Genomic DNA, 10,397 nt, shown 5'->3' with positions numbered 1-10,397 from the left:
AGAGACACAGGACATCTGATTGCATAAGGAATGTGTGGGGATGTATGGTCAGTTATATGCAGGGATTGACATTAAGGTGTGAAAGGCCAGGAGTATGTCATGAATGCCCAAAGATTATAGACACTTGTGAAAAAAGCTGTTTACACACAAACATCATAACTTGTTTAAGTGAAAGACTGACAATTGGGAAGAACAAGAAAAATGTCACCTGCCTAATGGGGCAACCACAGATCAGCCTGAACTTGCCCAGGGCAATAAAGTAACCCCTAATACGTATTTAGTGCATAACAAGTTCTCTCATTATATTCCGTGCCAAACTCTCAAATCTGTTGAATACACTACCTGCTGAGAACTAGAATGTCCTTGTTAAGTTTACATAGAACAGACAGTGAGGCAGGATGTTAGTGAGAGTTCTTTATTTGGACTAATACAATAAATACAACTAGAGGAGCACACCGTCAATTTCCTCCTCCTTTTTACTGCAGCCAATCACAGGGTTCAAATTACAGTCACCTGACTCTTCATAGACCTGATTAGAAGTCTCAGAAGTCAGGTCAGTCTGTTGCATTCTGGGATTGGACCCAAGATCTTAGAGGACCTTTAGGGGACAGCAAAGATCATGGGAGTCAAAAACAAGATTGAGGTCTAAAGTTGCCTCGTAACCACAGATGTACAATAGGATCAGATTACTCTCCCAACAGTCCTAACGGGAGGACAGTAAAATACCTGTTTCTGGACTAGTGGTTAGGGGTCAATTCTACCTACTCCTCAACAAGGCCCGTTCTTCAGATCAATGACTCCACATTACAAACAAATTGGAAGCTCGGACAAACTACTACTCTTTCAGTGAGACAGTCAAATCTGGTCATGTTCAGTGGGCACCAAAAATGACCGCTCATCTTCAGTTGCAAAGCATTTTGCTACGTTGTGACCTAGTGAACACGACCATAGGTTTAGCAGGACATTACTTGTATGGCACTACCCAAATACTGGACTATTGCTCAATTTCTTTTCAAATAAGTGCCAAAGAGTTTTGAAGCATTGCAGGTTGACAGCAGTAATTTTCAAATATTTAAAATGAGTCTTGTGTAACAATATTTCAGGAATGTTGGAAAATGTCTTCCCATTTAAGGAAAAGACAACAATGTTAATTCAGTAATCCATTGTAGTCACATAGAACATCATACATTTTTAAACAGCAGCAATTTAAATGACTTTTTTTTCTGTCAAAGAACCCGACATCATAGAAACGTGAACTGTAGATATCTAATCAGTCCTCTTAAAAAGGTGTCCTCACACAGGAAAGAAAACACAGATCTCAACCCAGAAGAATACTGTTGTTTTCAAAAGGTTCAGTTCTTAACTGGGAAGACATGGAGTCTAGGAAACAGCTGAATAGGTAATAAAGTCATTAACTTGATCAAATATGGCATCAGTCAAACACTTGATCCATTTCCTTGTAGTGACCGTAACACCTTTAGTTCTCAAGACGAGGAGTCTTATGCATGTCACTGTGTGAACCTACCTTAAGTAGACCAGTGTAACAATACTACAGTCACCATCTCTGCAAGGCAACAAAACACATCAAAATCTACTAAAATAGGGATCATAACTTAACTTCTGACCAAATCTGGTAAACAAACCCTGATGCAAAACAAACAGAGTAAAACCTACCCAAACACAAGACAACCATGTAACAATGTCACACTTGGTAACAGGTACAGTGCTTGAACAGGTGTTAGACATGTGAAAGAGACAGGAGGCTACGTCCAGGTGGAACAGACCTATGTCTGCATCATTAGGACACTGCTAGGGTTTGGCATAAGATAAAACATGCAAATACACGCACAAACACACCATGAATAGATAAAAAGGGTCCACCCACACAGCTTTATCATCAAGGTAACGACACACCGTTTAGCAGTATCATAACACAGCAGCTAGGTTATCTAGTCATTGGTCAGTTGGTAACACAGCCAGGCTCACATGCTAGGCTAGCTATTGGGTTGAGCCAGCTTGTTTCCAGTTGTAGCAGGATTATCAGTATGGACATTTATTCTACCGTTCCAAACATGATAAAGAGACAGGGTAAAAAATAAATAAAGAGAGGAGCTTATTGGTAGCGTAACATACAGCACGATTTGTTCCCATGGGAACATACCCTGTGCAGCGAGACGAGCTTTAATTGGTGGGGGATTGCGTCCATTATATGTATTAATCAATGGGGTTTAGATTTGATGATAGGAGAAGTTGATGCTATTAGGGGAGAGGGCTGGGAATGGGCGGGACGGGTCTAACCCTCTCGGGCACTAATGCGTGGCTCGGCCAATGAGCTGTGGATGATGCTGCTGATAGACTCAACCCCCTCTCCTTCCAGGAAGCTGCGGTGGTCTCCCTCGATGACGTGAACAGACACCTTACCATCACACACCTGGGGAGAAACAAAACCAGTTATTATAGCTGTGTGTGTGTGTGTGTGTGTGTGTGTGTGTGTGTGTGTGTGTGTGTGTGTGTGTGTGTGTGTGTGTGTGTGCAATCACCTCGTTCAGTTTGTAGTCAGCCCCCAAGTTGTCTCCGTAGTCGCTGCTGGCCTTGGCGCGGAGCAGGGTGACGTTGCCATGGTATTTGGTTGTCGGGACGTAACCGTCGGCAGCCTTGAGTTTGTAGTAGAATGTGGCGGCGGCGAATCGCAGGGAGTCTTTACTGACATTCTTATGGCTGGAGGTGATGAGGTCCACCGCCATGTTGACACGGGCTTTCAGATCAGACAGAGGGAGGAGGGTCTCCAACAACTAGACAGAGAGGGGGAGGGTGGTAGAAGGGGAGAGAGTTATCATTAATAGCAGACATACATTTACTCAGTGAAAACAATGTACTGAGCAAATATCAAATTGGATTTTTACAAAATTACCAGACAGACCAAGTATTTACCATGCACACCCTGTGACAAACAAACAACCCGAAACAAAGGCTTTGTTGACTCAATTTGGCATGAGGGTCTGGTATATAAATTGATGGAAAGTGGTGTTGGATTTTATAATGTTGTATGTTTTTCCTCCATGTAAACAAGTGTCAAAACACATTTCTTTCCACAGGACCATGGGGTGAGACAGGGATGCAGCTTAAGCCCCGTCCTCTTAAACATATATATCAACGAATTGGCAACGGCACTAGAACAGTCTGCAGCACCCAGCCTCACCCCACTAGAATCTGAAGTCAAATTACTACTGATGACCTGGTGCTTCTGTCACCAACCAAGGAGGGCCTACAGCAGCACCTACATCTTCTGCACAGATTCTGTCAGACCTGGGCCCTGACAGCAAATCTCAGTAAGACCAAAATAATGGTGTTCCAAAAAAGGTCCAGTTGCCAGGACCACAAATACAAATTGCATCTAGACACCGTTACCCTGGAGCACACAAACTATACCTACCTCGGCCTAAACATCAACACCACAGGTAACTTCCACAAAGCTGTGTACGATCTGAGAGACAAGGCAAGAAGGTCCTTCTATGCCATCAAAAGAACATAAAATTTGACATACCAATTACAATCTGGCTAAAAATACTTGAATCAGTTATAGAACCCATTGCCGTTTATGGTTGGGAGGTCTGGGGTCTGGTCACCAACCAAGAATAAAAAATGATAACATGTGACAAACACCAAATTGAGACTCTGAATGCAGAAGTTTGCAAAAACAATGTAAAACACTAAACAATTCAGGCCGATAACCATCTAATCAAAATCCAGAAGAGACGTTAAATTCTACAACCACCTAAAAGGAAGTGAATCTCAAACCTTCCATAACAAAGCCATCCCCTACAGAGAGATGAACCTAGAGATGAGTACTCTAAGCAAGCTGGTCCTGGGGCTCTGGTCAAACACACCCCACAGCTCCAGCACAGCAACACAATTAGACCCAACCAAAACATGAGAAAACAAAAATATATATTTTTTATCTTTATTTAACTAGGCAAGTCAGTTAAACACTAATTCTTATTTTCAATGACGGCCTAGGTACAGTGGGTTAACTGCCTGTTCATGGGCAGAAGGACAGATTGGTACCTTGTCAGCTCGGTAACCTTTCGGTTACTAGTCCAACACTCTAACCACTAGGCTACCCTGATACATTATAAAGAATTAACAAAGAAACAGAACAAACTAGAATGTATGACAATATTAAAGACACATATTTCCCTCAGATTACACAGACCCACTACGAATTTGAAAACAAATCTAATTTTGATGAATCTATTGGGCGAAATACCACAGTGTGCCATCACAGCAGCATGATGTGTGACCTGTTGCCACAAGAAAAGGGCAACCAGTGAAGAACAAACACCATTGAAAAATACAACCCATATTTATGTTTATTTATTTTCCATTTGAACTATTTGCACATAGATATTTGAAATGTCTTTATGCTTTTGGAACATTTGAATGTAAAGTTACTGTTAATTTTATATTATTTATTTCCCTTTTGTTTATTATCCATTTAACTTGCTTTGGCAAAGTAAACATATGTTTCACATGCCAATAAAGCCCTTAAATTGAATTGAGAGAAGGGGGGTACAAGGAGAGGGGGGTACAGAGCGAGAGAGCGGTACACAGAGAGAGGTACACAGAGAGAGAGAGATGGGTACCTTGCTGTACTCGATGCCAGTAAACTGCTGGATGAAGGCACACATAGCTTCAGTCTCTGCCTCTGACTCATTACCAGGGGTCAGCTTGGATTTGTAGCTCTGAAAGGAAAATAACCTAATGTTGGTATTCAAACTCCACATAACTCTACACTGTGGTTCGTGTTGGTGTTCTAACTACACTGTGGTTCGTGTTGGTGTTCTAACTACACTGTGGTTCGTGTTGGTGTTCTAACTACACTGTGGTTCGTGTTGGTGTTCTAACTACACTGTGGTTCGTGTTGGTGTTCTAACTACACTGTGGTTCGTGTTGGTGTTCTAACTACACTGTGGTTCGTGTTGGTGTTCTAACTACACTGTGGTTCGTGTTGGTATTCTAACTACACTGTGGTTCGTGTTGGTGTTCTAACTACACTGTGGTTCGTGTTGGTGTTCTAACTACACTGTGGTTCGTGTTGGTATTCTAACTCTACACTACACTGTGGTTCGTGTTGGTATTCTAACTACACTGTGGTTTGTGTTGGTATTCTAACTCTACACTACACTGTGGTTCGTGTTGGTATTCTAACTACACTGTGGTTCGTGTTGGTATTCTAACTACACTGTGGTTCGTGTTGGTATTCTAACTACACTGTGGTTCGTGTTGGTATTCTAACTACACTGTGGTTCGTGTTGGTATTCTAACTACACTACACTGTGGTTCGTGTTGGTATTCTAACTACACTGGTTCGCGTTGGTATTCTAACTCTACACTACACTGTGGTTCGCGTTGGTATTCTAACTCTGCACTGTGGTTCGTGTTGGTATTCTAACTCTGCACTGTGGTTCGTGTTGGTATTCTAACTACACTGTGGTTCGTGTTGTTATTCTAACTACGGTTCGTGTTGGTATTCTAACTCTACACTACGGTTGGTATTCTAACTCTACACTACGGTTCGTGTTGGTATTCTAACTCTACACTACACTGTGGTTCGTGTTGGTATTCTAACTCTACACTACACTGTGGTTCGCGTTGGTATTCTAACTCTGCACTGTGGTTCGTGTTGGTATTCTAACTCTGCACTGTGGTTCGCGTTGGTATTCTGACTCTACACTGTGGTTCGCGTTGGTATTCTAACTCTGCACTACACTGTGGTTCGTGTTGGTATTCTAACTACACTGTGGTTCGTGTTGTTATTCTAACTCTACGGTTCGTGTTGGTATTCTAACTCTACACTACGGTTCGTGTTGGTATTCTAACTCTGCACTGTGGTTCGCGTTGGTATTCTAACTCTGTACTGTGGTTCGTGTTGGTATTCTAACTCTACACTACACTGTGGTTCGTGTTGGTATTCTAACTCTACACTACACTGTGGTTCGTGTTGGTATTCTAACTCTGCACTACACTGTGGTTCGTGTTGGTATTCTAACTACACTACACTGTGGTTCGTGTTGGTATTGTAACTCTACACTACACTGTGGTTCGTGTTGGTATTCTAACTCTACACTACACTGTGGTTCGTGTTGGTATTCTAACTCTGCACTGTGGTTCGTGTTGGTATTCTAACTCTGCACTGTGGTTCGTGTTGGTATTCTAACTCTGCACTGTGGTTCGTGTTGGTATTCTAACTCTGCACTACACTGTGGTTCGTGTTGGTATTCTAACTCTGCACTACACTGTGGTTCGTGTTGGTATTCTAACTCTGCACTGTGGTTCGTGTTGGTATTCTAACTCTGCACTGTGGTTCGTGTTGGTATTCTAACTCTACACTGTGGTTCGTGTTGGTATTCTAACTCTACACTGTGGTTCGTGTTGGTATTCTAACTCTACACTGTGGTTCGTGTTGGTATTCTAACTCTGCACTGTGGTTCGCGTTGGTATTCTAACTCTACACTACACTGTGGTTCGTGTTGGTATTCTAACTCTGCACTGTGGTTCGTGTTGGTATTCTAACTCTGCACTACACTGTGGTTCGTGTTGGTATTCTAACTCTGCACTGTGGTTCGTGTTGGTATTCTAACTCTGCACTACACTGTGGTTCGTGTTGGTATTCTAACTCTACACTGTGGTTCGTGTTGGTATTCTAACTCTGCACTGTGGTTCGTGTTGGTATTCTAACTCTGCACTGTGGTTCGTGTTGGTATTCTAACTCTGCACTGTGGTTCGTGTTGGTATTCTAACTCTACACTGTGGTTCGTGTTGGTATTCTAACTCTGCACTGTGGTTCGTGTTGGTATTCTAACGCTACACTACACTGTGGTTCGTGTTGATATTCTAACTCTACACTACACTGTGGTTCGTGTTGGTATTCTAACTCTACACTACACTGTGGTTCGTGTTGATATTCTAACTCTGCACTGTGGTTCGTGTTGGTATTCTAACTCTGCACTACACTGTGGTTCGTGTTGATATTCTAACTCTGCACTGTGGTTCGTGTTGGTATTCTAACTCTACACTACACTGTGGTTCGCGTTGGTATTCTACCTCTACACTGTGGTTCGTGTTGGTATTCTAACTCTACACAGTGGTTCGTGTTGGTATTCTAACTTTGCACTGTGGTTCGTGTTGGTATTCTAACTCTACACTGTGGTTCGTGTTGGTATTCTAACTCTACACTGTGGTTAATCATGAGGTTAGGAGTGTTGCAGTAGAGTTCACTTTGAGGTAACTGAGTATGCATGTGCCTGAGGGCCTCTGTTTACATGTACATCCTGTTAACATGTCATCTGTGGGTCAGTATGTAGACACATGTGTCACCGATGTGTGTGTCTGTATGTGCGTGTATCCGTGTATCCACGTGTCTGTCTGTGTCAGTCTGTGTATCCACGTGTCTGTGTCCGTCTGTGTATCCACGTGTCTATCTGTGTCCGTCTGTGTATCCACGTGTCTGTGTCCGTCTGTGTATCCACGTGTCTATCTGTGTCCGTCTGTGTATCCACGTGTCCGTCTGTGTATCCACGTGTCCGTCTGTGTATCCACGTGTCCGTCTGTGTGTCCATCTGTGTCCGTCTGTGTGTCCATCTGTGTCCGTCTGTGTGTCCATCTGTGTCCGTCTGTGTGTCCATCTGTGTCCGTCTGTGTATCCACGTGTCCATCTGTGTCCGTCTGTGTATCCACGTGTCCATCTGTGTATCCACGTGTCTGTCTGTGTCCCCACGTGTCTGTCTGTGTCCGTCTGTGTATCCACGTGTCTGTCTGTGTCCGTCTGTGTATCCACGTGTCCATCTGTGTATCCACGTGTCCGTCTGTGTCCGTCTGTGTATCCACGTGTCCATCTGTGTCCGTCTGTGTATCCACGTGTCCATCTGTGTATCCACGTGTCAGTCTGTGTCCGTCTGTGTATCCACGTGTCTGTCTGTGCCCGTCTGTGTATCCACGTGTCCGTCTGTGTATCCACGTGTCCGTCTGTGTCCGTCTGTGTATCCACGTGTCTGTCTGTGTCCGTCTGTGTATCCACGTGTCTGTCTGTGTCAGTCTGTGTATCCACGTGTCCATCTGTGTCCATCTGTGTATCCACGTGTCCATCTGTGTATCCACGTGTCTGTCTGTGTCCGTCTGTGTATCCACGTGGCCATCTGTGTCCGTCTGTGTATCCACGTGTCCGTCTGTGTGTCCATCTGTGTCCGTCTGTGTATCCACGTGTCCATCTGTGTCCGTCTGTGTATCCACGTGTCCATCTGTGTATCCATGTGTCCATCTGTGTCCGTCTGTGTCCGTCTGTGTATCCACGTGTCCGTCTGTGTCCGTCTGTGTATCCACGTGTCTGTCTGTGTCCGTCTGTGTATCCACGTGTCCGTCTGTGTATCCACGTGTCCATCTGTGTCCGTCTGTGTATCCACGTGTCCATCTGTGTCCGTCTGTGTATCCACGTGTCCATCTGTGTCCGTCTGTGTATCCACGTGTCCATCTGTGTCCGTCTGTGTATCCACGTGTCCGTCTGTGTATCCACGTGTCCGTCTGTGTATCCACGTGTCCATCTGTGTCCGTCTGTGTATCCACGTGTCCATCTGTGTCCGTCTGTGTATCCACGTGTCCATCTGTGTCCGTCTGTGTATCCACGTGTCCATCTGTGTCCGTCTGTGTATCCACGTGTCCATCTGTGTATCCACGTGTCCATCTGTGTATCCACGTGTCCGTCTGTGTCCGTCTGTGTATCCACGTGTCCGTCTGTGTATCCACGTGTCCATCTGTGTCCGTCTGTGTATCCACGTGTCCATCTGTGTATACACGTGTCCGTCTGTGTATCCACGTGTCCGTCTGTGTATCCACGTGTCCGTCTGTGTATCCACGTGTCCGTCTGTGTCCGTCTGTGTATCCACGTGTCCGTCTGTGTATCCACGTGTCCATCTGTGTCCGTCTGTGTATCCACGTGTCCATCTGTGTATCCACGTGTCCGTCTGTGTATCCACGTGTCCGTCTGTGTATCCACGTGTCCGTCTGTGTATCCACGTGTCCGTCTGTGTATCCACGTGTCCGTCTGTGTATCCACGTGTCCGTCTGTGTATCCACGTGTCCGCCTGTGTCCGTCTGTGTATCCACGTGTCCGCCTGTGTCCGTCTGTGTATCCACGTGTCCGCCTGTGTCCGCCTGTGTATCCACGTGTCCGCCTGTGTCCGTCTGTGTATCCACGTGTCCGCCTGTGTCCGTCTGTGTATCCACGTGTCCGCCTGTGTCCGTCTGTGTATCCACGTGTCCGCCTGTGTCCGTCTGTGTATCCACGTGTCCGTCTGTGTCCGTCTGTGTATCCACGTGTCCGTCTGTGTCCGTCTGTGTATCCACGTGTCCGTCTGTGTATCCACGTGTCCGTCTGTGTATCCACGTGTCCGTCTGTGTCCGTCTGTGTATCCACGTGTCCGTCTGTGTCCGTCTGTGTATCCACGTGTCCATCTGTGTCCGTCTGTGTATCCACGTGTCCGTCTGTGTATCCACGTGTCCATCTGTGTCCGTCTGTGTATCCACGTGTCCATCTGTGTCCGTCTGTGTATCCACGTGTCCATCTGTGTCCGTCTGTGTATCCACGTGTCCATCTGTGTCCGTCTGTGTATCCACGTGTCCGTCTGTGTATCCACGTGTCCGTCTGTGTATCCACGTGTCCGCCTGTGTATCCACGTGTCCGTCTGTGTCCGTCTGTGTATCCACGTGTCCGTCTGTGTCCGTCTGTGTATCCACGTGTCCGTCCGTGTCCGTCTGTGTATCCACGTGTCCGTCCGTGTCCGTCTGTGTATCCACGTGTCCGTCTGTGTATCCACGTGTCCGTCTGTGTATCCACGTGTCCGCCTGTGCCCGTCTGTGTATCCACGTGTCCGTCTGTGTATCCACGTGTCCGTCTGTGTCCGTCTGTGTATCCACGTGTCCGTCTGTGTCCGTCTGTGTATCCACGTGTCCGTCTGTGTATCCACGTGTCCGTCTGTGTATCCACGTGTCCGTCTGTGTATCCACGTGTCCGTCTGTGTATCCACGTGTCCGTCTGTGTATCCACGTGTCCGCCTGTGTCCGTCTGTGTATCCACGTGTCCGTCTGTGTATCCACGTGTCCGCCTGTGTCCGTCTGTGTATCCACGTGTCCGTCTGTGTATCCACGTGTCCGTCTGTGTATCCACGTGTCCGTCTGTGTATCCACGTGTCCGTCTGTGTATCCACGTGTCCGTCTGTGTATCCACGTGTCCGTCTGTGTATCCACGTGTCCGTCTGTGTATCCACGTGTCCGTCTGTGTCAGTCTGTGTATCCACTTGTCCGTCTGTGTATCCACGTGTCCGTCTGTGTCAGTCTGTGTCTCC

General features: G+C 46.0%; 1 protein-coding gene across 3 annotated transcripts in view; it reads right to left on the bottom strand.

The window, feature by feature from the left end:
- Positions 1 to 399: 399 nt before the first annotated feature.
- The window catches only part of LOC118373364 (fatty acid synthase-like), a 66,138-nt gene continuing 56,140 nt past the window's right edge, over positions 400 to 10,397 (bottom strand). For all 3 annotated transcript variants that reach the window (XM_052471458.1, XM_052471452.1, XM_052471459.1), the window contains exons 41-43: positions 4,644 to 4,742; positions 2,541 to 2,792; positions 400 to 2,431 (exon numbers count right to left, since the gene is read on the bottom strand). In XM_052471458.1, the coding sequence (XP_052327418.1) occupies positions 2,294 to 2,431; positions 2,541 to 2,792; positions 4,644 to 4,742 (489 nt within the window). In that variant the 3' untranslated portion in view covers positions 400 to 2,293. The remainder of the gene's footprint in view (positions 2,432 to 2,540; positions 2,793 to 4,643; positions 4,743 to 10,397) is intronic.

The sequence above is a fragment of the Oncorhynchus keta genome, chromosome 2 (genome assembly GCF_023373465.1).
Source record: "Oncorhynchus keta strain PuntledgeMale-10-30-2019 chromosome 2, Oket_V2, whole genome shotgun sequence".
NCBI lineage: Eukaryota > Metazoa > Chordata > Actinopteri > Salmoniformes > Salmonidae > Oncorhynchus > Oncorhynchus keta.
Note: the sequence above shows the minus strand (reverse complement) of the source record. Positions and strands in the feature narration are given on the sequence as shown.